The sequence below is a fragment of the Aureobasidium subglaciale genome (genome assembly GCF_000721755.1).
Source record: "Aureobasidium subglaciale EXF-2481 unplaced genomic scaffold scaffold_26, whole genome shotgun sequence".
NCBI classification, from domain to species: Eukaryota; Fungi; Ascomycota; class Dothideomycetes; order Dothideales; family Saccotheciaceae; genus Aureobasidium; species Aureobasidium subglaciale.
The window spans coordinates 75,576-103,568 of record NW_013566969.1 but is presented as its reverse complement, the minus strand read 5'-3'; the positions used below and the strand labels follow the sequence as shown (position 1 = coordinate 103,568).

Genomic DNA, 27,993 nt, shown 5'->3' with positions numbered 1-27,993 from the left:
TTGAACAAGCTACTCGGTTTTAATCCTCTTCCAACATCATTCGAGAAGAATCGCGTGTTCGTGTTTGCGATGCGCGCCCGACTTTTCGATGTCGGCGATTCTAGCCTTTTGCGCTTTCTAGCTGTGATGACCGAAGGATGATCACATCCTTGGCGAGCCCACGTTTTTTGCGGAACCAGAATGGGCATGTGAAATTTTAGGATGCCGTAATTATACACGTTCATCGAAATGCCCCATCAACGATTGCATCGTCAGATCATCGTCGACTCCTCCTCGTAATGACATGTTCGAGAAACGGAACAAGAATCCCCCAATCCAAACGTCCGGCGGGGAGAAGGATTAGGGCACACAAGCAATGCTGTCGTTGGTGCAAGCACTCCGCAACGGCAGGCTAGACCGGACGCTGCGACCGTGTCCGCGACGGACACCAGTGCCTCTTGCAAAATAGGTCTCTGCATTGACTTTTTGGGTACCTATCTGTACCTTGGTCGTGGCTTTGTGGTACGATTACACCTTGTAGGTAAGCTAGCTCGAACCGGGGGGGGGGGGGGGGGGGCGGTATACCGCGCATGCCAGGCACCGAACCCATCATCATTCGTTGCTGACAAACAAACGTAGATGGAAGGAAAAGGAAGAAAAAGCAAAATATGCAGCTAAAGCCGAGGTCTGTTCAGCATCTATTATTATGCAAGGGTGAAATAGGTGCATCATCATGCCGAAAGCCTCAACCAGCTCTAAAATTCAGGTACGGAGTAGGCACCTTAGCGCACGTATCCCCCTCTTCCAATGACGCCCACAACAATTGTTTCGTGCAATTCTTTGTACTGCTGATCAGCCTCCTCCATCGAAATTTCTCATCGACGGTAACGCGGTAGATTCTCCGATGCGCCGCCTTCTGCGTTTCCTCCCAAAACGTACTCGTTCAAGTCATCATCTATTATTACTGGCGCAGATGGCCCGCTCTCTATATTCTCTTCTTCTTGGCTATTCGTCGGTAGGGGTGGCGCACTCGTCGAGAGTTCTAGTTGCCGCCGTTGTAACTCGTGCTTGTCGTCTGTGGGTGGCAGATGACTGCTGCCACTTTGAACAGTGGTGTTATCAGTCCGTAGTATGGGTATGGGTATTGGTTGGGTTGCGCGTGATGGCATCACAATAGACTGTGATGATCCAGCAACTGCAGGCCCGTAATCGTGGTAAGACTCGTCCACAGGCAGTGCGGGAGCTGTGGCCTCTTCAGCACCTGAAGATGCTGAAGCCATTGGAGGTGGTTGACTAGGCATCAATCGTGCCTCGGCTCTGCGCAACCGTTCCTTCTCAGGCAGTGTCTCTTCATCTTCCAATGCCGGGGGCTCGTAGTAAGCTGGATGATAAGACTCGTCGTATGGGTACTCTTGAGACGCATCCCAATGGTAAGCATCAGCGCCATAGTCGTAGTTTGGAACGTATTGGTAGTCCAGATGGGCGTTGTGATCATGGTCGTAAGTGTACCCGTCTACGTGCTGGTAGGACTCAAAGTCGCGGCTCGAGACAGTCGAATGACCCTGTTGTTGCACTGCATAGGGTGATGCATCTGTGACGTGGCTGGTATTCTCCGGTGGCAGAGGAATGTCGACAGCTTTTGCTTTTCCCTTCCTGGCATTACGTTCACTGTCGGCAGTACCAACAACCACTTCGAAGGTGCAGGTTGCGACGGATTTGTCCCTGCGTATAGGGGCGGTGTCCAGAATGCCAGCACCGTTGAGCATCAAGAAGGGAGTGTCGTCGGGACCGTTGAAAAGGCTATTCTCTTTAGAGTCGCCAGGTCGCGTGTTCGCGGAGACAGGCCCGCTGCCATGCTGTGAGAGATATCTGTCGTGGGTGAGTTTGCCTTGTATATCAAGAACAATCTCGATGTAGTAACGAAAGGAAATCATGGCACCAGGGACCGAGGTGATTGTAGGGAAGGCGCCATGAGGGACACCAATTTTGGCATTGATCTCTGCAGTCAAAGAGATGGGGTCCACGTATAACGGGACCAGGATTTGGGCGAGGTCTTTGCGAAACGTGTGGCTGGAGCCGGCGCCAGAGAGCGACAAGCCACCAAGGCCGGTGATTGACTTTGGATAATAGTCTTCGTACTTGCGCTTCTGACCTTCGGATACAGGACCCAGAGGCAGAGCGGGATGCATGTCGACGCGAGCCTGGCGGTAGAGAGTAATGATGATGCCGTTGATGCTTTTGATATGCTTTGTGTGATTGATGGAGATTCTGACGGGGAAGCTGTCGCCTCGTAGACATGCGCCTTTGAGCAACTCGACAGTCGCGGTGATGAGCTTGTGCGGAGTGTCGCTCTGGCTGCTGCTGACGCGACTGTCGAGACTGAACTCGCTGAGTGATGGTGTGGGCGGGTCTGCTTCGTGCGTGGGTGAAGTCGATGTTCTTGCTGGCAGCGAGGAGGGCCCTCTCGGCGGCTTGATCTTTCTGCTGACGGGCTCGAGGGTAATGGTACGCGGTTTCGGCGGGAGAAGGGGAGCAATGTCGACGCGCTCGACCAGGTAGATCTTCTGGTCATGTGAGATGACGGGGGCAATGGTGGTCGGTCGGGTCAGGGTGGCAGTGAGCATATAGGAGATGGTGCCTCGCTCAAAGTCGATGCTGCTGGGCAATTCCATGTCTTCTGGGAACTGCACCTCGAAGTCGAAGCGGTACACGCCTTCGTCCAGACGGCCGTCACCGCACAGGACCGACTCGTCCTCGAACAGCGAGGCGAAGCCATTGCCAAAGTACTCGCCCGACTTCTTGCCTCGCCCCTGAGCGCGGCCGATACGGTTGGTGTTTCCGCGCAACTGGTCGGCCGTGGCGCTGGGCGAGCGGTATACCTGGGCGAAGCCGTGCAGACAGACCGAGACGTGCGTGACTCTGACGGGCTTGACGACCTTGACGACGACGGCGCCCTTGACGCTCTCGCCGGGCGAGTACTGCTTGTGCGGATCATGCGCCTTGATGTGGAAGTCGGCAATGCTACGGCCCTTTTGCGAGAACAGAGGGGATGCGAACTTTGAGAAGATGCGACGGCCGGCCGACGGAGCCTGCGGGGCTTGCGACCGGGACGGCGACGACGAGCTCATGTTGCCGCGAGAGCAGGAAGCATCGTCACTGATGCCGAGGGACGACTACCTTGCGAATGTCTTGCGACAACCAGCTGGCGCATTCGAATTCGCTCCCAATTAGTCCGACTTTAGCTTGTGAGTGACAGCCGTTCGCGCCTGCCCCAATCTTGCGCTTGCACGACCAAGTGGACTCGCAGCAAGACGGAGTAATTGTGAGTAGAGCTCGTCACGTCTCACCCGCGTCAAACGGCCACCATTGTCTCTCGGGACCCTTGTGCTTGCACTGCCCCAAATGCTTCCTCGACTCCTCGCCGCACCGCGCATGAATAAGATACGAGTAGCTGCGCACCTAGATGAACGCATCTCTGACCATTGACATCGCGTAAGCCAAGACAGTCATTGACGTTTGCTGCCTTGGTGCCTTGGTGCTGCAAGTCCCCCGGCTTCCAGACTTGTCTGCCAAACAAGCTTCGGCACATGAGACAACCATTCGTCTGCTGCAACACCTCGTACACATTTTCCATGGTGTCACCACTATCTCTTCAATGCATACACAGCGTTTACATATGTTCCTGTTTCCATGACATTGCTGGGTGCTTTTGGATGCTGCTGCACACTGCATATCTTGAGACAAAGGAACCAAAATCCTACACCACCAACAGACACACGAAGATGAAGCAAGAGGAACTGACAAGAAGGAAACCATGCAGAAAATGAAACACGCCGTGCGCCTTGCTAAACCCAGATACTCATCTCTTGACATACTCCTTCAATCCTTTCCATCCCAGCTCCAGACACGCTTATCGTCCACGTTCTTCCACTGCCCCTTGTACACCTTGTCAGCACCCATCATGACTCCGATGATGCGACAAGCTGCACTGGAACTAGCGCACACTACTGCATCAGCATGTCCTACCACTGCCAGATCCAGAAGGTAGGCTCGTCCAACAAGCTCTCTCAGTTTCAGGACAGCCTTTTGCATCTCGTCTCCCATTTCCTTGTCGGACGCAGATGGGTGGCCTTTTCCGAGAGAGTAGAACAGCGAAGCAAAGAACCCTCCTTCCCACCCAGAGTTTTCGTCGACATGCTTGACGTAAGCGGATCCGGGCTTACGGATAGGCTTTGCAGGTTCCAGTGTCTTCTTACTTGCAAGCACAATGCGCTCTTGTGGTCGTGAAACGGTGAGATGTGAGGGAAGCGTGTTGATGAGATCGTGAGACGAGAGAATGTCCGGATCATCTGAAGCAAGGAGAAGAGCGGTCGGCTCCAGAGATGACTTGTTCGGCGAGAAAGAAGCAAAAAGCTCGCTAGCTGCAGATGTATAGCGCTCGAATGGGAGATAGTCGTGACTGTACTCGACCTCGAAAGGATGCAGATCTCCATGGCGGATGTGCATGCCGATAAGTGGCGTTCGAGAGGCGGAAGCAGCGGCACGCATGACCGTCAGCTTGTGTGCTAGGAAGGACCCGTCCTCTCCCTGCAGCTTGAAAAGATCTTCGTAGCCTTTGCGGACCAAGTCGTAGATACGACGGTTCTTCTTGAAGCCATGCTTGAGCGATTGTTGATACTCGGCCTTGAAAGCAGATCCGAAAGTCCAAGGCAAGGTAGCGGCTGAGACAACTAAATGACGAGCACTGTGGGGGCATGGAAGGACCCGGTTGGCTGGTGGAGGTGCACAAGCTGACTGAGGAGGCTGCTTGAAGTATGTAGTGTATCTCCCATACGACCTGATCAGGCATTAGCATAAATCCAGTCATCACAGATTGATATAGTCTTACCAATTTGAGTCGTCAATGAAGAATGCACGACCTTCCTTCTTAGCCACGCCGTAACTCAGCCAGAGAGCGAGCAGGGTGTTTCCAAAGCCAGCTTCATTAGTTTCCATGACGAAGGTCAAGCTGCTCTGACAGACGGCTAAATCGGAGCTACTTCCGTCGGTATAGCCAACGACTGAGATGTGCTTCTGTTCATCAGGCATGGCTGGCAGCAAGTTCAAAGCCTCAGCTTCGTCAACTGGCATGAAGGTTCTGTCTGCGGCGTAATAGGGACGCTTCCAGAAGTGAGGTCTGCTGTGACCCTGAATCCTCGATGGGCGACCGGTCATTGTCTCGACGCTTTTCCTTACTCCTTCGCTGGCCGAACATATCTGACTGTATTCGTGATGCGCCAAGGGGAAGCCAAATGAGGGCGGGATTGAGACAGTCCATCTAGGTTGACCGTGCTGGTCCTGAAAGATCAAAGCCGTCGGCTGATCGGGAAGCGGCGCTCCGTTGACGAGATCAAACTGTTTATCAGCATTGGCGAAGACGGCGTCAAATTGAACGTCGGTCGTGAAGAGAGGAGCCAGAGTGTAGCCAATCAGGACGATAGCAAGAACGAAGAGCATGACGAGAGTGCGCCAGCGAGGCGTCTTTTGCCAGTTATCGAAGAAGCCATGTCGATTCTCGCGGGCGTGCTTGAGCAGAGGTGAAGGCAGAGGGTCGGCGTCTTCTCTGGCCGGGATCCAGAGGAATCTTCCTTTCTCTGCACTATCTTGAGCGTGATCGGCGACGACAGGCGACGTGTGGGCTGAAGCAAACGAACCCGTGGACGAAATGGAAAGATTGGTATTCCTGCGGTCACGCATCTTGCCTGAGAGAGGGCCAAGTTGCATGAACCGTTTTTCGATATGCTCAAAGAGAAGCCCGACGAGTTTGGGACAATCCAGTCAGAGAGAAATATCAGAGTGCGGTCGTGCAACCTGATGCTGACATGTATGGGATGATGTGCAGTCCGGCTGTGCTTCTGCGGTCCGATGGCTGCCGTATCACAAAAGTACCTATGTTACGCAGTGGGTCGACTCAAGAGGGAAAATGGAAAGACGCAAACACCAATTGGGAAGAGAAGAGCGACCAAAGAAAGTCAGAAGAACCGGCTTCTGACTGTGTGTTGAGAAGAGACGGGCTACCAGAGCCACGGAAGATGCACGTTGCAGAATGATGCGGAGCTTGAACGAGGACGACAAGAAGAAAAACGAAGACGACAAAGAGAAGCACGAGTCGCCCTCGGCAGGAGGTGCATATATGCAGCGTCGTTATCCACCCAGGTGCCCCTCTGTCTGTGCTGTGTTCGGCACCTCTTGCAGTGACCAGCTATCCCTGTTTGCCTTTGTCTTTGCTGCACGACACAACACGAGACGAACTCATCAAACTATGGTGGCCTATCCCAATGTCAACAACAGCGTCGGATAGTCGTTCGCGCCATAGGGCTTGCTTCAGATCAGACGACATGTCAAGCCCGTTGTCACAGATCTACGTTGTTGGAGGCGAGTGTGAGAGAAAGAGTGTGGCTGCTCATGTGAAACGAGCCTAAGTTGGGAACGGCAAAGTCGCTTCGGGCCCGCCCGCACCAGCCATCTTCCAGCAAATCGCGCCTACCGTAGCCTGGAGGCTGAAGGCTGGAGCTTCGTAAGACTTCGTTGTATCCTCCGCGGCCTTGCTCAAGTCCTTCTATCCACGCTTCGGCGCAGTATGCACTTGTTTGCTGCTTGCTGTCAACTAACAAGGACTCTGCCAGGCTCAGAATATCTATTACTTGTTGACAAAGCTTGCTCAGACACACTAGCAACCAAAGTGCCTTTCCAAAAGCGAACTCGGTCTTGTATGGTTCCATCAGCATGTCGTCAAGCCGCGTCTACAGCTTAGTAGAGTTGCGGGACGAAAGGCTGTGCTTGCAGACTGCAAGGTCACACCAGCCCGATCACATCTAGATTCCAGAACACCGAGTCACCGACCTTGAGATGTATCCTGGACATCTGCCGTGACCGATTCGGAACAGGAACGCATACTCCATGTCCACCAGAACTTCATCCGTGGGAAGTGAGAGACGCTCGCTAGGGATACCTAGGAGCTCGATAAATATTGGAGATGCCAGATAAATGATGGTCATCTCGAACGGATCTCGTTAATCTCATCTCGCACATCGCGTCTATTTAAAAGCCAACCATGATGACGCTCTTGAAGGTTCGTTAGGGCTTCGTGTTTACCTTGCAGTTGGTCTTATCCTGAGTATTTTCGCCTGTAAGATGTTAGCGAGATATGCACTGGCGAGAGAAGCTTTTGTCTGTGTGCAAATACGGGCTGCTAAGTCGTGAACGGAGGATCTGCTGGAGCTGCGGCTGTGGCAGTGTTGAGATTTTCCAAGTCGAACTGCTGGTGGTAGCACCCTGTCACGAGTATAAATCCTCTTCCAAGAACGCAAGAAGTATGGTGTGTTACACAATAGATATGCCAGGGTGAGTCTGAACCTTACAAATTGCATTCATACAACTTCCAGGCGCATCAGAGTCACGTTGATCGCATTGGTGAATATCGAGCTTCTTTTGTCAGATGCAGGGTGAAGTGCTTGAAGCCCGAGCCAACTTAGCTCGTGCACAAAATGCTCTTATCACACGAGATCAGGTCGGACAACATGTGTGAGCATATAGGCCCCAGTTCAGTATCGGATAAAGGCTAGCTTAATATAAGAAGACAAAGTGCTAGAATCATCCAATGTCAAACTCGAATAGGGTAGATCAGACAGGTCTGGCGGCAGCCGGGGGTGCCGAGGATGAGCCGATTGGATAGCGAGGGCGCGAAGTTGCGGAGGCAGCAAACCATGGCGCTGACCAAACTCGCAATCACCTTGCAAAGTGCAGTGTGATCACGAACTTCCCCCGCCTATCCTATCTATCCTATACCTCGCTCCTCGTCAAACGCATATACTCGGAGCAGACTTGCGCCGATTGCACCAGCGCGCCGAGAGCAGAAATCCAGCAGAAAAGAAGACTCCACAATGACCGACTACGGTTATGGGGTAGCGGACGAGGAGCTGGCCGAGGTCAGGAAGCTAGAAGAAGAGGTGCAGGCTAGTCCTGACGAATTTGAGAACTGGGAAAAGCTGGTTCGCGCGGTGGAAGGGCTGGAAGGAGGCCTCAACAGAAACTCAAGTCCCCAAGCAATCACAGCGGCCAGGAGCATCTACGACCGCTTTCTCGCAAAGTTCCCTCTGTTCTTTGGATACTGGAAGAAATACGCCGACTTGGAGTTTGCCATCGCCGGCACAGAGGCGGCCGAGATGGTCAGTAAAGCCACTTGTACGCGATAGAACAAGTCGCTGATCGTTTTCCAGGTGTACGAACGCGGCGTGGCCAGCATCAGTATTTCTGTCGACCTGTGGGCAAACTACTGCAGTTTCAAGGTCGAGACAACACACGACGATGGCATCATCCGAGAGTAAGTTCGCACCGTCCCCTCATATCTGCATGACCTTCACCTAGACTACATCTCACGACTGTGCAATTTCTCGCGTCAAGCACAGACAAGATGGATCACTGATCCTGTCGAAGACGGGTGAGACCCCATCGAGACACTCCAAGTCTTTCTCATCTCACACACAGCGCTCAGACTCCCATCCCATGTTCAATTTCGAGCCTTGTCACTTTCTTCTCGTCCTGGTGGTTATTGGTCGAGAGGTTATCGGTCACGTCCGGCGTCGTAGGACTCTATGCCTTGTTTGGTTCTCCCCCTTCCCCTCTGCCTACCCACTCCCTGCCCCCCGCACGAGGCATGCATCGACTAACGAGCCTAGGTTGTTCGAACGAGGTGCCGCATGCGTTGGTCTGGACTTCTTGGCCCACCCCTTCTGGGACAAGTACATTGAGTTTGAAGAGCGACTCGAGGCACAAGATAAGGTCTTTGACATTCTTGGTCGCATCATAAACATTCCCATGCACCAATATGCTCGCTACTTTGAAAAGTACCGCCAATTGGCTGCCTCTCGCCCGTTGACCGAGCTTGCACCTTCCGACCTCCTCAATCAGTTCTCCACAGAGCTCGAGCCTGAGACCAACGGTAAGAGTCAGATTGAGGTGGAGCGTGCTATACGTACTCGCCTGGATGCCTACCACCTTGAATTGTTCCACAACACTCAGACCGAAACTACAAAACGCTGGACCTACGAACAAGAGATCAAGCGCCCTTATTTCCACGTCACCGAACTCGACGAGCCACAGCTTGAGAATTGGTCAAAATACCTCGACTTCGAGGAGAGCGAGGCCGACTACATCCGTACCACTTTCCTCTACGAGCGCTGCGTCGTCACATGCGCTCACTACGATGACTTCTGGCAGAGATATGCCCGCTGGATGTACGGCCAGGACGGCAAAGAGGAGGAAGTGCGCAACATCTTCCAGCGCGCCAGCTGCATCTACACTCCCATCGCTAGACCTGCTATCCGTCTCCACTGGGCTCTTTTCGAGGAAGCTTGCGCCAGACCTCTCGTTGCTGCTGCCATCTACGAAGCCATCCTCGTGACTCTACCTGGAAACCTCGAGGCCATCACCCGTCTGGCCAATCTTCAACGTCGCCAGATCGGTTACGATGCCGCCGTGCAAATCTACGATCAATACCTCGCTGACGACGAGTGTACGATGGATGACAAGGGCGCTCTCGTCGTCGAGATGGCTCGTCTGGCCTGGAAGTCAAAGGGTGATGCTGCCGAAGGACGCGACATTCTGTCACGCCAGCAGCATATTTTCCTTGATAGTCCTTCCTTCTGGGCTGGCTACCTGGGGTACGAGATCGAGCAGTCAACCGCCCTGGACACTGCAGCTGAACAAGCTGAGCGCGTCAAGGCACTTCACAGCACAATCCGCCAGAAGACGCGTCTGCCTGCTGATGTCGTCAGGGACCTGTCTCAAAAGTATTTGAGCTATCTGACTGAGAAGCAGAGCAAAGCCGCAGCCAGAGAGTATCTTGAACTCGACATGCAAGTTAATGGTCCTGCCTCTGTCACCACAGCTCATGTCACTCTTGGAGCAAAAAGAGCAGTTGCTTAAGCACAAGTCCACCTTGGGCTCGTTGAGCAAGCGTAGCCGGTGTGGCGGTGGATGAACCAACCTCGTACCAGAATCTGCCCCGTCTGACCTCAAGCCGAATAGGACTGGCTTTCAACCAGCCATTCCCAACCACGACTTGAGCTCTGCGATGTCCGTGCATGATGAGCAGCTTGGTCGACCTGAGTTCATTTCCAGGGCTCAGCAGAGTGACGAACCAAGCGACGGAAAACAGAAAACGTGGCTGTACCTTGCATGGTAGTCGTGGAAACATCACAGTTTATAGTAAACAAAAGTAAATAATGAATAGCAAAAGATGCCGGATTGGCTCCATGTCTCATGCCCGCCGTCATCAACAAATGTGATTATCAAGAAGCGGTTTTGTGTGACGGAAGCACGCGATAAGAGGTCATGAGGGGAAGGTCTATCTTTCTTATCTCGCGCCGACCTCGCCGTTGATGCCGATCATAGCAATAAGGGCAACTCTAAAGGTACTTAGCCACGCCCTCCATCGACATGTTTGTGACGATCATGCAAGTACTGTACATGCACATCGCACCCCTCACCCAGCTGTCCCTCCGTCAGTAGATAGGGTTGTCGCACTCGAGTATAAATGTGGCATGATGGCCGGCGAGTGTTTCTCGCAACTCCCTTCTCACGCTCCATTCTGTTCCTCGGCCTGTTCTTTGGTCTAGTTACCATTTGCATTGTCGCTATGTTGTTCTCTCCGTGGCTTGATACGCTCACTTGCCTGCTTGCATTTGGAGTGTCAGACATTGGCGCCACCGTTCTCAGACAAAGCTACACCCACTCAGCTCCTTCGACCTGCGATGCCCATCACGCTGGCAGTCATGAGCACAACACGACGCAGCTACATGGAGGTGTTGCGTCCGAGAGTACCATCTGTTCTGGTATTGGACGCGACCTGCTCCTAAAAGGAGGTACAGCTGCCGATGCAATGGTCGGCACTGTCTTCTGTGTAGGCGTGATTGGCATGTATCACTCTGGCATTGGTGGCGGTGGCTTCATGCTTGTCAGAGGTCCTGATGGAGAGTACGAGTACATTGACTTCCGAGAGTCGGCGCCGGCGGCTGCCTTCCAAGACATGTACAAGAACAACACAGATGCAAGTATTTACGGAGGATTGGCAAGGTATACACAACCTGACGAACAAAGCGAAGCCATATGACTGCTGATACTTGAGCAGCGGTATTCCTGGCGAAGTACGCGGATTGGCACATCTGCATCAAAGATATGGCAAGCTGCCTTGGAAAGAGGTCATGCAAGGTGCGATCAAGACTGCTCGCTATGGGTTTCCTGTCACGGCCGATCTCGTTCGCTACATGGCCTCTGCCACAGCAGGCAAAACGCCCAACTTCCTTGTCGACGACCCGGACTGGGCAATCGATTTCGCTCCCAACGGCACCCTCCTACAGCTCAATGACACCATCACTCGCCAGCGTTATGCCTCGACTTTGGAGACCATCGCGAATCGTGGCCCCGATGCCTTTTATACTGGTCCTATCGCCGAAGCCATGATCGAGACGCTTCAAGCAGCGAATGGAACAATGACGATGGAGGACTTGAAGAACTACACAGTCGCCATCCGTGATCCGGTCGAGATTGATTACAGAGGCTACAAGTTGAAGAGTGTGAGTGCGCCGGCATCGGGAGGGGTAGTGCTGGCAATCTTGAAGACTGTAGAAGGATATGATACAATGGGCGACGAGGCATATCTCAACCTCAGCACCCACCATCTTGATGAAGCGACACGCTTCGGATACGGCTTCCGTGCTTCGATGGGAGACCCTCTGTATGTCGAAGGAATGGACGAGTACCAGGCCGAGATCATCAATGCCACTACGGCTGCAAAGGTTCGCGGTCTGATCTCAGACACGCACACTCTCAACACGTCAGCATATGATCCAAAGAATCTCGAGATCCTGGAGACACCTGGTACATCGCACGTTGTCACCGCCGACAGCTCGGGCATGGCAATCTCGCTCACCACAACCGTCAATCTCTTATTTGGTAGCCAGCTAATCGTCCCGTCGACGGGAGTGATCATGAACAACGAGATGAACGACTTTTCCATTCCTGGAACCAAAAACGCATTCGGCCTCGATCCGTCCGAGAGCAACTTTGTCCGGCCCGGAAAGAGACCAATGTCGTCCATCGCTTGTACGATTGCAGAGTACCCCGACGGCTCCCTCTACTTTGTCACAGGCTCTGCGGGTGGTAGTAGAATCATCACGGCGACATTGCAGACCTTGTGGCATGTCTTGGACCAAAACATGACTGCTGCAGAAGCGTTGAAGGCACCTCGTTTGCATGATCAGCTCTCGCCCAACTACGTGAGCTTCGAGTACGCATACGACAATGCGACGGTGGATTACATGAAGAGCTTAGGTCACAACGTCACTTGGGTAGCACCGGGACAGAGCACAGCGCAATGCTTGAGAGTGTTGAGCAATGGCACATTCGATGTGGCCAGCGAGCCTCGCCAATTGAATTCTGGAGCATATACTGTATAAAAGGCATGAAGAGATGCAAGACTGTGTGTCAAGATAGACCGAGATGTAGAATTAGATCTAAGGAAGAAATTTGCCAAAGCATTCGATGGCTACAAGCTTGTTGGGTGCGGACTGATCGAAGCAGAGACTCGAGTCAAGCACGTGCATCCAAAAGTCGTATAGGCGAATAGATCAAGCACCGGCATCCAAAAAGCAGGAGCTGAGACGGGGACAAGGTCATTTGGCGAGCTCGGCAGCGAGGGGCCGTGGGTTCCTGCATTGATTTTTTGGCAGAGCATGGCGTCATTGGCGTCAGAATCTTGGTTGGAAGTTGGATTGAACGCGACTCTTTTGATGAGCGTGTACAAGAAAGTCGATGCGGCGCGTCATGATCGGTATGATGGCACAGATGGCACAGGCAGGTCCCACAATGTGGGAGGTCAAAGGTCGGGACGATATAAGAGGCTCTTGCCCTCTAGCAGACGCTTGAAGCATCCTCCATCTCGACACGTCCAGCACCGAGCAAGACGATTGTTCCAGCAGGCGCCATGCATTGCATCACGGCATCTCTCCTCCTCTCGGCGTCGGCCTTGACTGCTGCAAAGTACACATTCGATCCTCTGAAGCACATGTCAGGCATTGCTCCCTACTTTGAGCCCGAAAATCCTCCCTTCGACCCTGCCGCACCGCAAGGCTGCAACGTCAGCCGCGCCGCCTACCTCGTCCGTCACGCTGCCATCTACGCAAATGACTTTGACTACGAGTCGTACATTGAGCCCTTTGTCAAGAAGCTCGAAGCCAGCCAGGGCAACAGCTCGATCAATTGGGATCGCTCCCACGCTCTGTCCTTCCTCACCACCTGGACAAGTCCCATTGAAGATGAGGATATCGAGAAGCTGTCAAAGGTCGGCAACTTGGAGGCCATGCAGCTGGGCGTCGACGTCTACGAGCGCTACCCATCCTTCAAGCAGCCCGCGAAGATCTGGACCTCTTCGGCCGAGCGCACCGTCCTCAGTGCCGAGAGCTTCAACGAGGGTTTCGCCATCAAGGAGAATGAGACGGAAATCGTCCAGATTGGCGAATACAAGGAGACCGGTGCCGACTCTCTGACCCCCTACAAGGCCTGCCCCGCCTACTCTGGCAGCAGAGGAAGTAGCCAGTCCATGGTCTTCCAGAAGATGTATACTGCCCCCATCATCTCTCGCTTCCGTCGTGAGGTTCCCTCGTTCAACTGGACCGCTTCCGACATTTACGGCATGCAGCAGCTCTGTGGTTACGAGACTGTCATTCGTGGAGACTCGCCCTTCTGCTCTCTGGACCTGTTCAGCCCCAACGAGTGGCTCCAGTTCGAGTACACCAACGACATCATGTACCACCACAACACTGGCTATGGCAACCCTGCTTCGGGCGCAATTGGCTACCCCTGGCTCAAGTCCAACACCGACCTCCTCATGTCCAACAACGCCAGCCAGGACATCTACGTCTCCTTCACCCACAGAGAGCTTCCTCCCACCGTTCTCGTCGCTCTCGGCCTCTTCAACAACACGGCTTTCTCCGCTTCCGACGACGTCAACGCAACCATGCCCAACGACGGCATCAACCCCCAGCGTGTCTGGCAGAGCAGCAGATTCATGTCCTTCCTGACAAACATCGCCATCGAGCGTCTCGAGTGCGACAGCTTCGGCTACCAAGACAACTCGAACCAGACGGGCGAATACTACCGCGTCTTGGTCAACAAGAACCCTCAGCTTCTGCAAGGATGCGTTGATGGTCCTGGCGAGAGCTGCTCGAGAGAGGGCTTCCAGAACTTCATGCAGGAGAAGACACGGAGATTCTCTGCCTTCTCGGAAGACTGTGCTGTCACCTATGACAACTCTACCGACTCCTTGACTATCTACCAGTCTTGAAGAAAATGTGTATATATTGATAATGAAATAATGTTTTATTCCAAACATCCATTGTCTTCTCTCGTGACCTCTCGCGCAATGTTGCACGACGGTTTGCACCTGCCGTGTAGAATCGATTGTGGCGTTTCCACGCGTCTTCTCTCAGAATTCCACCCAGGCGGTGCAGGCGTCTTGCTTCTCGTTGATCGCACCTGCTTGCATACCTGTCGAATCATGTCACACCAAATTCCGTCATGCGTGTAACCTTCAGATTCGCCCTACGCTTTGTAGGCGTCGTTGCATTGATCAGTATCCTCGTCTTGTCATTCTCACAATCAACCATCGCGTACAAAGCATTGAACGACCGTCTGTCGACTCTCAAAACACCGTCAACATCCAGACTGCCAACGATAAATAACACACAACCAGTCAACTCGGTTCATGAGCTATGGCACATCTGGGCGGAAGTCTACAAAGACACTCGTCCAAATGCTCGCAAGATTGAGTTGATGTTCAATGCTGCCAATGTGCCTGTCTCTGCAGACGACTCTTCTCCCCGCACTCAACACACGCAACACCTCCAGGCTCTTGACTCTATACAGGCATTACAGGCTGCTCACAGCAAATTTCTCGCAATTTTGCAATCGTGGCCAGAGCAACTCGCCGATTCAGTGTTCAATGGCACCGGGGTGGTCATAGTAGGCGGCGGCGAGTACTTTGGCCCAGCGATTATCGGCATCCATATGCTACGTCGCAGTGGCAGTAATCTCCCCGTTCAAGTCTTTGTCGCTGACAAGTCTGAGTATGAGGACAGTCTGTGCAAAGACTATTTGCCCAAGCTCGGTGCAGAGTGCTTGATCCTGGCCGAGGTCGTGCAAGGCTTCAAAGTCACGCATTATCAGCTCAAGTCACTGGCTATGCTGCTCAGCTCATTTGAAAACGTCCTATACCTCGACAGCGATAGCATACCCTTACTTGATCCTGAGATTGAGGTCTTTGCAGCAGAACCATATACATCAAATGGATTGGTCATCTGGCCCGACTTCTGGATATCTACCGAGTCGCCGTCCTTCTACACTGTTGTCGGTCTTGGAAAGATGCCACCAGATCTACCCAAGTCATCTTCAGAAGCAGGACAGCTGGGGATAAACAAGCGGAAACATCTCAAGACTCTATTGCTGGCCAACTACTACAATATCTATGGGCCCGACTATTACTATCCACTTCTAAGTCAAGGTGCGCTCGGTCAAGGAGACAAGGAAACTTTCATGGCCGCTGCAATGGTGCTTGATGCTCCCTACTACCGCGTCAAGACGGGAGTCACTTCGGTCAGTCGTAGTGACGGGTCTCAAAACAAGGGCAGCGGAATGGTTCAGGTCAACCCCTCGGATGATTTGCGTCGACACGGCGGTGACGTAAGCGAGAAAGTCAGGCCAGCCTTCCTTCATGCCAATACTCCAAAGATGAATGCCGCTCACCTGGTCGATGAAGGCGATCTGTCGAACGTCGTAAACCACAAGCCATTACGGCTCTGGGGTCCTCGTGACGAGCAGATTAGGGGGTTCGGTATGGATCTCGAGAAGGCTGTGTGGGAGCTGGTCGTGCAGACTGGTTGCGAGTTGGCTGATAAGATTCGAGAGTGGTCTGATTGCAAAGACTTGTGTCGTCGTCTCAATGAACATTGGGATGGCGTCTTTAAGGACAGTGCTTGAATGTTACTCATCCCCGCACTTCAGCACACAAGACTTGGTACAGCTCGCCACTGGGCTGGGTTCCTTGCTGGTTGTGTGATGTTGCTCTCAACCTCCACGGCCCGGTCGTTGCTTGCGTCTGAGACCATACCGATTTGGCTGCCATTAGGCACATGGAGTTGCTGTGTGATCCAGGTCCCAACTTTGGCCAGCTTAGCTAAATCTACTCCAGTACCGATACCCATGTTCTCAAAGAGACACACGACATCCTCCGTCGCAACATTGCCCTTAGCTCCAGGACTATATGGACAACCGCCAAGACCACCGACACTGCTGTCGAAGGCCCTGATGCCCATACTGAACGCTTCCTTGACATTGGCAATGGCTTGGCCAAAGGAATCATGAAAGTGTCCGGCCAGCTTGGAAGCAGGGATCTCTGCCAAGAGGACATCCAACAAATGGCGGATATCCTTTGGTGTTGCTGTGCCTGTGGTATCGCCGAGACTTATCTCAAAGCACCCCATTTCCAGCATTTTCTTCGCCATGGCAAGCACTGTTGATGGTGATGTGCGGCCATCGTATGGGCAGTCTATAACACAAGACAAATACCTTGAAGCTGTCAGCGATTGTCTCATGTCTTTAATAAGCATTATCAACGCACCCTCGAACACTGATCCCTTGGCTTCTGGCCTGTTCAACAACTACGCGAGATCTTTCAAGGGACTCTTCCACGCTACAGTTGATATTTTTACGGCTGAACCCGTCTGTTGCAGAGAGGAAAATACCGATCTCCTTGACATCTAGCGCTGCAGCAGCTTCCAAGCCTTTGAGATTCGGCACCAGGGCCGGGAATGTAATGTCTTCCTTATCCACCGACGACTTCATGCTTTCCATGACTGCGTTGGCGTCCGACAATTGAGGAACCCATCGTGGTGATACAAAGGATGTCGCTTCGATGGTGCGAAGTCCGGTCTGGGCTAGTCTGTTGATTAGTTCGATTTTCGTTGCTGTTGGCACTGTCTCTTTTATATTCTGGAGACCATCTCTGGGTCCGACTTCGACGATGCGAACGCGTTCTGCTAGCATCTTGAGCGTTGACCAAAGAGATTACTGTTAAAAGACGATTTCATAATTTTCTTTTCAACCTCGAACCTCTGGAGAGAAAGTGGATCTCATCCACCGCATATATACGATGACTTGCCATGAGGCTGAGACAATAACGTCAGAGACCAACAACGATGACTGTTCTTTTCTTCCGGAATATGAGTGTTATCCGAGGGTCGAGCATCCCCACACATCCGAGCTGTCAGCCAACAAGCCTCATATCCGTCGGCACCCCAGAGGTCTTGGCGAGATATCGGACCTCGGCTTAGAATTCGGTATGGGGGACGGAACGTTTCACATGTCATCACTGGTTTCTTTGAGTATAAAGCAAGACAGACGCATATTCGTTCATCTAGAAGAACGGCATGGAGAGCTAGAAACAGCCTTGGTAAATCCTCGACTTAAGATAGGATGTATACTACCCCTACATTTAGTTTAGCTATACGATGACAGTACGAAATGCCCTGTTAAGATTTTTTTTTTAAAACACACCTAACAAGTTGCGACATAATTGATCATCAATCTTTTTTTTATTTTTTTACTCTTGTTTAATTCTTTTTCCTTGCGAAATTCCCTCGTATTCTTTTTTTTCTTCTTCTTTTCTTTCTTTGCTTCTACGGAGTTCCGAATTTCTTAATATGCATTAGGGGGGCTTTGTTCCCCCCTTTTTCTAAACCGAGAAAAAAAGAATGACAATTTCGCCAGCTGTATGCATTAGGGGAGGAAAAAGGGCTTCCTAGGGGCATCGACGATAAAGGTAAAACGACTTGATGCAATAAACAGATACTCGGGGGGCGTGATGACGTCCCGAAAGAGTAATAGACATTCAGAAAGAAGATATGCAGCAATGTAAAACGAATGATTGACTTTCTTGCATATCCCGCATGTACAAAGACTTTCATCCAGCTTCCCCGCTCCGTACTACTCTTTGACAACAACGAAAGTGTCCGTGTTCCAGCCATACGCTCGTTTTAATCTTCTACCCATCAATCTAGCCACGTAATATCGTATCTGGTCTTCATTCCATGGAGCGTGGAATTGAATACTCTGCTTGCTCTCTCCTTGCCCTGCTTTCGTTTCCGCAGGCTCTGCGGGAGGTGTGAAGTGCCAGATTGAACCGTAGAGTTTTTCAACACCAAAGTTGCAGGAGAGCATGGCGTGGATAAAGTCTGTCCATGTGGTATCGGCGGGAGTATCGTGGGTTGAGGGAACAAAGAAGAGAGTTGAAAAGGTCTTTTTGGCGCGTTTGTCGACTGTCAAGGCGGGTGTTGAGGAGGCAATACTGGCTTCATTCGATGGTGACTGTGTTACCTTGGACTTTGTTGGAGATGTCTTGCTCGGAGAGTCCTGAAGTGAAGCATGCCTCTTGTGACGGCCGAGTTGGAGGTATGTTGTTGAGAGCTGCTCATCCGAGGACTCGTGGCTTTGTTGGACCGGCGGTGTGGTTTTCTCAGTCTGCTTGTCTTTTGCGTTGATGGCCGAGATGCTGTTGATTTTACCTTTGCCCTTGTTGCTTGTCTTTCCATTCGCTCTGCCGTTCAGTTTGCCATTTGTTTTGACTTCTGCTTTGACTGGCTCTTGCCACTCTGTTGTCCGATGTAAGGACCGGTCTCCAGCAAGCAATAGCCTCATCATCTTGTCCGGAAGGGTTGATGGCTGTGAAGCAAAATGCGTATCAATCTCGTGCCAGAAGGCATCTAATTGATGCTCTGCCTTGTATAGTGCGGAAGCATTCGTCTTGGTGCGGCGATTGCTGATGGGATATGAGAATCGGCCATCTCCGGGTGAACCAAGCTCTGCCAGATCCACTCCTTGCCAGGACATCTTTCGGAAGTTTTCCCAGTCGGTGGCCTTTGTATAGAACTCTTCTGCAAGTTGCTGGCGGTTACGTGCCATTTCATGCTCAATGCTACGTGACCAGGGATAGTAAAGAGAGAGTTGATGCAGACATTCTGAGATGAGGCCAAGGTCGCCGATATTGTCAACGACCAGAGCGGACTGGAGGTCTTTTGCTTTTGTGTCGGCATACGTCAAGCGCTCGAGTTCGCCCACCAAAGTATGCAGACCAACCAGAGACACTTGCTTCTCGTCCCAGAGAGTCGTGTACACGCAGAAAAGGCGGTCCAAAGCTGGGTCGTTCTCAGAGCGCGGGTTCTGAATCATGCGAAACTTGCTAGAATGATGGTCTGCTGTGGAAGTGCCTTCTCTGTGCCAGTACTTCAGCATGGGTGGTGAAGGGGGAACGTGAGATTTGAGCAAGGCTATTGAGTTGGTGGCGGACATTTCCAGAAGATGTCTGACCTTCTTGATAGCGAATGCGAGTTCTGCCGGAAGTGGTTGAAGAGGTGGTGGCTTTGGGTACTGCTGCAATAACTCGTCGAGTTTACAAACCTCTGAATACGTCGAGTCATATAGTGATAATGAAAGGTACGAGTCCGTGATCATCTTCCTTAACACCCTGTTCCAGAAAGCCTTGGTCAAGCCAGCTTTGTGTATTGGGTGTTTGTTTCCTTGAGAATCCAATAGCATTTCCGGCTGATGATCCTTCCACTCGTTGACACAGTCTGCAAAGTAGCTAGGGTCTTCTCTTAATAGCCAGATGTGGTCGGCGATACTAGAGCGCTTGGCTGAAATGAGAGACTTCAGTCGAGATATGTCCAGCTCTGCAGGAGTGAGATACGGAGCATCCAAAGTATTTGCAGCCAGACTGGTCGAGGTATGCTCATGTGCTGACGAAGGCTGAACTTCAGGATCGGGCGAGATGGTTTCCGTAGACTCGGGAGCTACATCGTGCATGATACTCTTTGCGCATGCCAGCAGGAATTGACAGAGGCGTTGTTGCGTCTCGAGAATCAGCAAACCTTCTCCAAGCTTGAACCGATATCCAGAATGGTCGTTCACAGGGTCGCTATCGTCACTTTCCTGAACGACTTGACCGTAAGATTGGGCGTTTTCGCTGTCGTCGAAAAGCATGGAGCCTTTCAAGTTGCCCGTCTCAATCTTGCCAGCAGACAGGCCAAGCGCACACGCGTCGAGGTCGGCATGGCAAAACTCATAGGGATGATGTGTCGTACGAGATTCGAGAAATATCGGCAGAACTCTTGGTTGTAGAAGATCCTCCAGACTGAGGTACGGCCATTTGTATGCATCCAGTAGATTTGATGACTCCTGAGTGGCACTGTTGATAAACAGTATCAAGTCCGGTCGATGAGATTCACTCAGATCAACGCCCCAAGCCTCTTCAAGCACGACTCGTTTCTGATCTCGAGCCTTCTTGCGCCATCGTTTCCTGACCAAATCCTCGTGACCTGTTGTGATTGTCCTTAACTCATGCCAGTCGGATAAGAGGCGGGTCGACAAGGCACGTGCAGTCTGAATCACTTCGTCGAGCGATGACAGCGTTTTGAGTGGAGGCTCAATTTTCGGCAGGCTATCCTGTAATGATTGGAAATCAAGCATGATACAAGAAAGATGGAAGAAGGATATGGGACTCTGAGGTGTTTCGCGGAGCAGCTGGCGATGATGTAGGTCGTGCTGCTTGAGGAAAGTTTGCCGGGAAAGCGACGCCTCCAGATTCTTGCGCCTTCTACGGCGCGCTGTTTTTCGTCCTCCAAATTTCACCAGTCAATCATGTCTACTGAGAGCCGCAGCGTTCACATTCAGGGTGTGAAAGTTTATGCGTGCGAGTCAACGAGTCCCGCAATGTATATAGACTAAGTGCCTATTGGGCTCCATCGCCACATCAGCGAAGCAACATCCTCGTCAAGGGTCCTCCTAGCTCGCCTGCTTCGACGTGCAAGCAACATGTTCCCTCCCAAAGTCATTAGCATGCCAGCTCATACGCTACAGACAGCTCTAGAGCTTTGATCGCCTCGAAGATTGTACACTTCTCTGCCCAAGTATACTTTGTAACGGCAAGAAATGGAAGTTTTATTAGCTTCCTTCCACTGAATCCAGCACATTTGACTGCGACCATCTCAAGAAGCGGCCCTGGGGAGCTTGGAAATGCAGCCGTCCACTTGATCAAGGCCTCGTAAGTCGGTAAGTGTGTCCTGTCGTCAAAGTATTCATTAAGCTTGGTGAGTGCCGATGCTTCGACAGTCGAAAACGTCTGGCCCCATGGCTCGTACGTTATCGCTTCAGCGTCAATCAAAGTGTTCAAAATGTTGCTGAGGATAGTGTAGACTGCGCTCGCGCATGGTGATGGCACCGAGACGGCGTCGTAGACACGATCGAGGAAAGCGGTATCCTAGAGATCGATTAGATACTGACGCGCCAGTCAAAAGAGATGAGGACTCACAATCGTCTCGAGCAAATTGCTTGTACAAAAGACAACGATGTTGGGCTTGCTCCTGATACAATCCAGTGCGGTAAGGAGCTGATTGGTAGTACGAACAGTATCTGCACACTCGCCATTCTTGGTAGATGCTTGACGCGAGGCTGCGATGCTCTCAATCTCGTCGATCAGTACGCATACCAGCTCCCTGCTGTCGTTTGCCATGTTGAGAATCTTGTCAAACATCTCAGACACAAGTTTGCCGCTCTCACTGTAAAACTTGCTCAACAAATCTTGCGTGTTGATCTCGAAGAGTTTGCCGCCTCTGAATGTACGACTGAGTCTTGTAACCAGCTTATGAGCAAGTGCTCGGCTAGCTGGCAGTCAGTTGCGGCAATGACCATGTCGCGGGTCGTGACTTACCACAGCGTCGACTTACCACAACCTGGAGGACCGTGGAAGAGGATCAACCGATTGATGTTCATCACTCCAGGAAGTTTGTCCGCCTGATACAGCAATGCGACTTGGCCAAGTTAGCCTTAGGTCAGTGTTCGCAGAAGGCCTTGTGCGGTATACCTGTGCGCACCGTCTCATTCAGGATCTGCTCTGGATGGATGTTCTGTTTCTCATCGAACTTGAGACTATTGTGTTGGTCTTAGCATCAGAACATGTCATACTTTGCCAGAACAAGATACCTCTCCCAAACACCGTCAAGACATTGATTAGGTAGGTTGATGATCTTGGCCCGCGCATTCGTTGAAGCCAGGAAATCACTCGAAGTTGTGCTTTGTGTATGGAGGTGATAAGCGTGAACCTTGAGGTCGACTTTGGCGAATTCGAAGCAGCTACTCGTATTCTCTGACGCCATACCGGTGCCTGTGACTCGGACCGTGTGGATATGCGCATTGTGCTTGAAGTTGTCTGGTAGCTCTCAGTGGGTGTCGCATTTAAGAGCAGGTCTTGATGCGAACACACCAAACCGTAGTTCCTCTCCGTTGTTGACTGGGTGTAAGTATTCGTCGATCAGAAAAGTGTGGAAGGCATCCTCGATCTGGAACATGTCAGTATGCATTAGAAACATATCGCGAAGAAACTTGCTTCAGCTTTAGGAATATAGTCGTCCGTCTCGGCATCCTCCAGTTGTACATCGACGTGGACTTGAACCATTTCCGCAGGCATGATTGTGGTTATTGAAGAATGGGATATCTTACGGCATGGAGGAATGTGTCGAGAACTTGCAGGACTGTAGCATCATTATGTATCTTTTGAATGGTCATGCCTTCCTGGCCAGATGAATGAAGAAGGTACGCGTCGACTTGACTGGCGAGCATTCATGAGGAAACTACGATGCGGAACAGGTCCACCATCACCGGTTGTGTCATTTCATCTCATCACATGGTTGTTTGACCAGTGGTGATCGAATCAATTCATCAGATCAAGTGTTGTCATCTCCAAGCGAAAGAACATAGCGTCTCGGAGTAAAAGTTACTTGATTCGTTCAAGGTCATAATACCCGTCCGGTGCACTTGAAGCCGGCTTGCCGAACAGCTCCGTCCATTCCGTTGGTCGGGACCGGGAGGTTGAGTTGTCCATCAGCAGCAATGGCAAGTATAAGAGTGCTGTCAAACGTACACCTACGAGTTTCCTAGACTCAACCTCCAAAGCAAACACCTTCCGCATAATATCGAGTTTTGTTCGAACAGGAGACGCATATCTGATCATGGTCCAATCTACCACAGCTACTGCTACTTGTTTCTGCGGAACTGTGCAGCTCGAGCTGGTAAGGCTTAAATCTACTCATTCCTGTTTACCTACTAAGTGTGCACAGCCGGTCGAAGGCCCAGACATGCTCTTGTCAGTACTCCGAGGGTGACTCACAGCTCAAGCAGACGTCTAATTCTTCCCAGCACCTTCGTCTGTCACTGTACGGACTGTCGCAAGATCACAGCTTCCATGTTCACTTCAGCGTTCGTGGTTAAAAACACGGCCCTCAAATACGTCCGCGGCGAAAACAAGTTGACACAATACTCGACCTCAGTTGATGCCGGAAGTACGATGTCCAGCTTCTTCTGCTCCATTTGTGGCTCTCTGATGTACAGAAGAAGTTCTGGATACCCCGACGTCGCAGTCCCACGTATCGGGACAATTGATGATCTTGAATTGCACGAGACCAAATTGAGGCCACAGGTTGAGGTCTATTGCAGGAGCAAGGTTGGTTGGTTTGGTGGTGTAGAAGGAATAGAGCCAGAGAGGCAGATTCAGGCCCAGGCAGAGAATGTGATGTGAAACAGTCTGCTCTGTTGATTGGAAGCGCGAAGAGCATCTTGTTTGGGTGATGTGAAGACGATATTCAGGCTCGTACTCTGTTCGTTGGAAGACTGCAAGCAATTTAACACAAAGGTTTCAACATGTTCATCATTCTACTACGACAGGACTATAGGCTGTCGCCCGCCAGCACTTTTCAGTGTCATGTCTAGCTCTGGACTCCGACGCAATGCTCGATGTCTGGAAACAAGATGAAGGAGTACGCTTGTCGGCGGTGAAGAAGGAGCGACGGCGCATTGACCTGGACTGGGCCATTGCGTGAGGAGGCTGGCGTCACTTGGCGGTGTGCGATGACGCTTGACGCCTGATTTCTGGAAGCATGTGGTCTGGAGAAGTCGCAGTTGCCCGACTTTCGATTGTTTACACTCTGCACCTGCAGCAGCAATGGCCGACTTTTCCACAGCAGGAGGCAAGGACGACCCCAATGGACTGAACGACCCACGCCCGACGATTCTGCAAATCGAGCTCTCGGTTGCTCTCGGCATCTTCGCTTTCTTGACTTTCTGCTGGTTGCGGCCGCGATGGAGTGGTCTCTACGCTGCGAGAAAGAAGACAAAGGACCAGACATCGTCCCTCCCAGATCTCTCCAACAGCCTCTTCGGATGGGTACTGCCTTTATGGCGTATCACGGAGCAACAAGTGCTTGCCTCCGCCGGCCTCGATGCCTACGTCTTCCTCCGCTTCTTCAAGCTCGCCATCAAGTTCCTGTCCATCACCCTCTTCTTCTCGCTCGCCGTCATCAAGCCCGTCCACGACAGCTACCCAGACGACACCAAGAAGCATAGGAACTCGACGACGCCCCTTGTGCCCGATTACGACTACGACTACGAGCTGCGCAAGAGGGGCGAATCGTGGGCGCCCCTGAATCACTCTGCTCCGTGGATGCCCGAGGTCGAGACCGACTATCTGTGGATGTACCCCGTCTTTGCCTACCTGTTCACCGCCCTCGCCCTCTACCTCATCACCTCCGAGACGCGCAACATCATCGAAGTCCGTCAAGAATACCTCGGCAGTCAGACGACCATCACCGATCGAACCATCCGCCTCTCGGGCATCCCGCCCGAACTACAGTCAGAAGAAAAGATCAAAGACTTCATCCAAGAGCTGGGTATTGGAAATGTCGACAGCGTCTTGCTGTGTCGGCAGTGGGCCGAGCTGGACAAGCACATCATGGAGAGGAACGACCTCCTCCGTCGTTTGGAGGAAGCATACACCGTCTACCAGGGCCACCGTTCTATCGAGCGCAACTTGGAAGCGCTGCCCATTGCGCAGCCTGTACCGCCTGGCCCTTCGGTCAATCCCGAGGACGAAGAGCACGACGACGACGAGCACCGCCGTTTGCTCCGTTCCGACGAGTCAATGCCTGCCCAGACACCCTACGCCAGAGTGCGACCCAAGGCCAAGATCTACTTTGGTCGCTTCAACCTGCGCAGCCGCCAGGTGGACGCCATAGACTACTACGAGGAGAAGCTCCGCGTGTGCGACGACAAGATACGCGAGCTGCGCGACAAGACGTTCGAGCCCGTCCCTCTGGCCTTCGTCACCATGGACACGGTTGCTGCCTGTCAGATGGCCTGTCAGGCTGTGCTCGACCCTTCGCCGCTGCAGCTGCTCGCAAATCCCAGCCCCGCGCCGGCCGACATTGTGTGGACAAACACCTATCTTAGCAGGAAGAGCCGCATGTTCCGCTCATGGGCCATTACCGCCTTCATCGTGCTGCTGACCATCTTCTGGTCCGTCACCTTCGTCCCCATCGCCACCTTCCTGAACGGCGACACAATCCGCGACGTCTTGCCGTCTCTTTCCGACTTCCTCGACGCACACCCACGCATCGAGTCTTTCGCAACCAACCAGCTTCCCACCATTGCCGTCACCCTGCTCAACGCCATTGTGCCCTATCTATACGACTGTAAGTCCACCACCTTCTCCCTACCAATCTTTGTGTACTAACCGCCTGCCAGGGCTTTCCAACTGTCAGGGTATGACCTCTCAAGGCGATGTCGAACTTTCCGTCATCTCAAAGAACTTCTTCTTCACCTTTTTCAACTTCTTCATCATCTTTACCGGTCTTGGAACGGCTTCAAACTTCTACGATCGTTACAAGGATATTGGCAAGAATCTTAGAGACACAACTAGACTGGCCTGGACCCTCGCCTCTTCTCTGCAGGAACTGCTCGACTTCTACACCAACTACATCATCCTGCAGGGTCTTGGTCTGTTCCCCTTCAGGCTTTTGGAAATCGGCACTATGGCTCTGTATCCCATCGGCCTCATGGGCGCAAAAACCCCCAGAGACTACGCCGAGCTCATCCAGCCTCCTCGCTTCAGCTATGGTCTCTATCTTCCTCAGACTCTTCTCATCTTCATCATATGCATCGTCTACAGTGTCTTGCGAGACAGCTGGAAAGTCATTCTCTCTGGGCTGATCTACTTTGTCATTGGAAGCTTTGTCTACAAGTACCAGCTTCTTTACGCCATGGACCATCGTCAGCATTCTACCGGCAAAAGCTGGGTCATGATCTGCGACCGTGTACAGATCGGTGTCATTGTCTTTCAGATTGCTGTCGGTGGTCAGCTCGCTCTCAAGAAAGCTCTGTTGAGAAGTCTCCTTTTGGTTCCCCTTGTCATCGCAAGCGTATGGTTCTTCTATGTATATGGAAGGACTTACAAGCCTTTAATGGAGTTCATCGCTCTGAAGAGTGTCCGAAGCGCAGAACATGACGACTATGCATCAGAAGTACAACACGGAGCTGACTCTGACAATCATCACCGTTATCAACGAGAGTCCAACCACGGCTTGACCATTGATGAGTCGAGAGAGCGAGGCATGCGCTTCGTCAATCCAAGCATGATTTCTCCACTTGAGAAGGTCTGGATTGCAGATAGCATGCGCAACCGTAATAGACCTGCGCAAGCTCCAGTCGGCGACGAAGCTGCTTAGTCCCTTGTATTTTGATACCCACCTTTTGTATATACATATAGTCCTTATGCCAGTGTACATGATACCTCAAACAGTCCAAGTCCAGCCATCATCTCGTGAGAATCTAGCGCTTCCATCGGTGGTACATGTGTTTCGTATTATTAGTTCGAACGTACCTACGTTATGCTTATCTGCGTTAGGGCGGATTTATAGCGTCTACCGGGTACACGGCTTGCTTTTGCGCCCCACTCCCCCATGCAGATATTCGGTCATCATGACCCGCCGCGCGGAGTTGGAATCCTATACAAGGAAGCGCTTCCATGCATGGCTCTCAAGCCGGGCGGAGCTGCGTTCTATACTAAGCCTCGTGGGGGAACGACCGGAAGGATAACATCTCCCACCGTTCACAATCATGGATCATAACCACAGCTCCCACTGTACGAACTTCCATCAAATCGCTGATCAAGATGCGTCCTGGAGAATAGCACCACCACCGGCAAGTGATGAAATGACAGTGCCAGCCACACAACCATTCTCGCCCTCAGACTTAGGCACTCGTGCAAATGAAGAAGTTGTTCCACAGCCACGAGGAAAATCCGCAATGAAGCAGTCCTCTACAGATCGGAACAAGCAGACGACGGATCGAAGAAATAAGACCAAAGCAGCATGTCTAGCATGTCGAGAATGCAAAACAAAGGTCGCTTCCCGGTCTTCTCACTCCTGTTTATCCACCCTTACATTGTTTAATACACTAACGTTTAGTTCTCCTGACAGTGTGATGGACTACGACCTCATTGCAACACTTGCTCTGAAAAGGGGCGAATAAGCGAGTATGCAGTTCAAAAAGGCATGTCGTATCATGAGACCACAAAGGAAGGGTTGCAGTACTATACTTCTGTGTTGGAGTTGTTGAGGAGCTGTGATGGGATGGATTGTGAGCAGATCTTACAGGCGTTGAGGGACCATGATGAGTTGAGCGAGGCTGTGGGGTTTGTACATCAGCATTGGCTTGGTGATGGATGAATGCCGCCACTGTTTGGGGCCTGTATGGCATACAGAGGGTTCGTTGAGAGCACGATAGAGACGTGTATTCCGGCCTCCTCTGATCAAATTTGAATAAGCGCTTCATTGTTTATCAATCTGCTTGTATGGAGCTGAGTGGAGTAGCGTTCGGATTTCCTGGGAATCCTACCAAGCCTTTATTGGCAATCGCTCTTGTTCAGGGGTTCTCGTCGGTTGTCCAACCTCCATAGTGACATTCAGCTATTGCTACTCGGGCTATAATTGATGCTTGAAAAGATTGGAGGCTTGCAGATCGCTTACAAGGTTCGACCAG

The 27,993-nt window shown here is 51.9% G+C and overlaps 11 protein-coding genes across 11 annotated transcripts; 6 read left to right on the top strand and 5 right to left on the bottom strand.

The window, feature by feature from the left end:
- Window positions 1-529: 529 nt before the first annotated feature.
- Window positions 530-3,219, bottom strand: AUEXF2481DRAFT_451342 (uncharacterized protein). Its single transcript, XM_013484857.1, has 2 exons — window positions 986-3,219; window positions 530-904 (listed from the first exon to the last, which is right to left on the bottom strand). The coding sequence occupies exons 1-2, from the start codon at window positions 3,105-3,107 to the stop codon at window positions 855-857; spliced, it is 2,172 nt and encodes a 723-aa protein (XP_013340311.1). The 5' UTR covers window positions 3,108-3,219; the 3' UTR covers window positions 530-854.
- A 639-nt stretch (window positions 3,220-3,858) lies between these two features.
- On the bottom strand, window positions 3,859-5,715 carry AUEXF2481DRAFT_32737 (uncharacterized protein; the record flags this gene model as incomplete). Its single annotated transcript, XM_013484776.1, has 2 exons — window positions 3,859-4,816; window positions 4,868-5,715. The coding sequence occupies 2 exons, from the start codon at window positions 5,713-5,715 to the stop codon at window positions 3,859-3,861; spliced, it is 1,806 nt and encodes a 601-aa protein (XP_013340230.1).
- A 2,024-nt stretch (window positions 5,716-7,739) lies between these two features.
- AUEXF2481DRAFT_43694 (uncharacterized protein) lies at window positions 7,740-10,296 on the top strand. The gene is made up of 3 exons (XM_013484789.1): window positions 7,740-8,186; window positions 8,238-8,341; window positions 8,697-10,296. The coding sequence occupies exons 1-3, from the start codon at window positions 7,902-7,904 to the stop codon at window positions 9,943-9,945; spliced, it is 1,638 nt and encodes a 545-aa protein (XP_013340243.1). The 5' UTR covers window positions 7,740-7,901; the 3' UTR covers window positions 9,946-10,296.
- Window positions 10,297-10,657: 361 nt separating this feature from the next.
- On the top strand, window positions 10,658-12,476 carry AUEXF2481DRAFT_69546 (uncharacterized protein; the record flags this gene model as incomplete). Its single annotated transcript, XM_013484830.1, has 2 exons — window positions 10,658-11,094; window positions 11,150-12,476. The coding sequence occupies 2 exons, from the start codon at window positions 10,658-10,660 to the stop codon at window positions 12,474-12,476; spliced, it is 1,764 nt and encodes a 587-aa protein (XP_013340284.1).
- A 527-nt stretch (window positions 12,477-13,003) lies between these two features.
- Window positions 13,004-14,362, top strand: AUEXF2481DRAFT_69463 (uncharacterized protein; the record flags this gene model as incomplete). Its single annotated transcript, XM_013484820.1, has 1 exon — window positions 13,004-14,362. One exon carries the CDS (start codon window positions 13,004-13,006, stop codon window positions 14,360-14,362), a length of 1,359 nt encoding a protein of 452 aa, XP_013340274.1.
- Window positions 14,363-15,713: 1,351 nt separating this feature from the next.
- On the bottom strand, window positions 15,714-17,118 carry AUEXF2481DRAFT_48162 (uncharacterized protein; the record flags this gene model as incomplete). Its single annotated transcript, XM_013484808.1, has 3 exons — window positions 15,714-15,725; window positions 16,179-16,641; window positions 16,694-17,118. The coding sequence occupies 3 exons, from the start codon at window positions 17,116-17,118 to the stop codon at window positions 15,714-15,716; spliced, it is 900 nt and encodes a 299-aa protein (XP_013340262.1).
- A 698-nt stretch (window positions 17,119-17,816) lies between these two features.
- AUEXF2481DRAFT_451031 (uncharacterized protein) lies at window positions 17,817-20,981 on the bottom strand. Its single transcript, XM_013484856.1, has one exon. The coding sequence runs from the start codon at window positions 20,593-20,595 to the stop codon at window positions 18,058-18,060; it is 2,538 nt and encodes an 845-aa protein (XP_013340310.1). The 5' UTR covers window positions 20,596-20,981; the 3' UTR covers window positions 17,817-18,057.
- Window positions 20,769-22,805, bottom strand: AUEXF2481DRAFT_91837 (uncharacterized protein). Its single transcript, XM_013484855.1, has 7 exons — window positions 22,511-22,805; window positions 22,388-22,463; window positions 22,108-22,333; window positions 21,989-22,053; window positions 21,836-21,935; window positions 21,437-21,785; window positions 20,769-21,385 (listed from the first exon to the last, which is right to left on the bottom strand). The coding sequence occupies exons 1-7, from the start codon at window positions 22,589-22,591 to the stop codon at window positions 20,960-20,962; spliced, it is 1,323 nt and encodes a 440-aa protein (XP_013340309.1). The 5' UTR covers window positions 22,592-22,805; the 3' UTR covers window positions 20,769-20,959.
- Window positions 22,806-23,196: 391 nt separating this feature from the next.
- On the top strand, window positions 23,197-23,763 carry AUEXF2481DRAFT_451014 (uncharacterized protein). The gene has a single exon (XM_013484854.1). The coding sequence runs from the start codon at window positions 23,366-23,368 to the stop codon at window positions 23,696-23,698; it is 333 nt and encodes a 110-aa protein (XP_013340308.1). The 5' UTR covers window positions 23,197-23,365; the 3' UTR covers window positions 23,699-23,763.
- Window positions 23,764-24,121: 358 nt separating this feature from the next.
- AUEXF2481DRAFT_8218 (uncharacterized protein) lies at window positions 24,122-26,678 on the top strand (the record flags this gene model as incomplete). Its single annotated transcript, XM_013484765.1, has 2 exons — window positions 24,122-25,646; window positions 25,699-26,678. 2 exons carry the CDS (start codon window positions 24,122-24,124, stop codon window positions 26,676-26,678), a joined length of 2,505 nt encoding a protein of 834 aa, XP_013340219.1.
- Window positions 26,679-26,992: 314 nt separating this feature from the next.
- Window positions 26,993-27,754, top strand: AUEXF2481DRAFT_43687 (uncharacterized protein). The gene is made up of 2 exons (XM_013484788.1): window positions 26,993-27,354; window positions 27,432-27,754. Exons 1-2 carry the CDS (start codon window positions 27,070-27,072, stop codon window positions 27,678-27,680), a joined length of 534 nt encoding a protein of 177 aa, XP_013340242.1. The 5' UTR covers window positions 26,993-27,069; the 3' UTR covers window positions 27,681-27,754.
- The last annotated feature ends 239 nt before the right edge of the window (window positions 27,755-27,993 follow it).

What these genes read in the sequence shown, in the direction of transcription:
- AUEXF2481DRAFT_451342 (XM_013484857.1), bottom strand. Translation starts at nt 3,107, where the DNA reads ATGAGCTCGTCGTCGCCGTCCCGGTCGCAAGCCCCGCAGGCTCCGTCG. An exon ending in GCCACCCCTACCGACGAATA is followed by an intron (nt 905 to 985) that starts GCCAAGAAGAAG and finishes ACGTTTTGGGAG; the next exon opens with GAAACGCAGAAGGCGGCGCA.
- AUEXF2481DRAFT_43687 (XM_013484788.1), top strand. Translation starts at nt 27,070, where the DNA reads ATGGATCATAACCACAGCTCCCACTGTACGAACTTCCATCAAATCGCT. An exon ending in GTCGAGAATGCAAAACAAAG is followed by an intron (nt 27,355 to 27,431) that starts GTCGCTTCCCGG and finishes TTCTCCTGACAG; the next exon opens with TGTGATGGACTACGACCTCA.
- AUEXF2481DRAFT_43694 (XM_013484789.1), top strand. Translation starts at nt 7,902, where the DNA reads ATGACCGACTACGGTTATGGGGTAGCGGACGAGGAGCTGGCCGAGGTC. An exon ending in GCACAGAGGCGGCCGAGATG is followed by an intron (nt 8,187 to 8,237) that starts GTCAGTAAAGCC and finishes ATCGTTTTCCAG; the next exon opens with GTGTACGAACGCGGCGTGGC. An exon ending in GACGATGGCATCATCCGAGA is followed by an intron (nt 8,342 to 8,696) that starts GTAAGTTCGCAC and finishes TAACGAGCCTAG; the next exon opens with GTTGTTCGAACGAGGTGCCG.
- AUEXF2481DRAFT_451031 (XM_013484856.1), bottom strand. Translation starts at nt 20,595, where the DNA reads ATGCTTGATTTCCAATCATTACAGGATAGCCTGCCGAAAATTGAGCCT.
- AUEXF2481DRAFT_91837 (XM_013484855.1), bottom strand. Translation starts at nt 22,591, where the DNA reads ATGCCTGCGGAAATGGTTCAAGTCCACGTCGATGTACAACTGGAGGAT. An exon ending in ACTATATTCCTAAAGCTGAA is followed by an intron (nt 22,464 to 22,510) that starts GCAAGTTTCTTC and finishes GACATGTTCCAG; the next exon opens with ATCGAGGATGCCTTCCACAC. An exon ending in CTTGACGGTGTTTGGGAGAG is followed by an intron (nt 22,054 to 22,107) that starts GTATCTTGTTCT and finishes CCAACACAATAG; the next exon opens with TCTCAAGTTCGATGAGAAAC.
- AUEXF2481DRAFT_451014 (XM_013484854.1), top strand. Translation starts at nt 23,366, where the DNA reads ATGTTCACTTCAGCGTTCGTGGTTAAAAACACGGCCCTCAAATACGTC.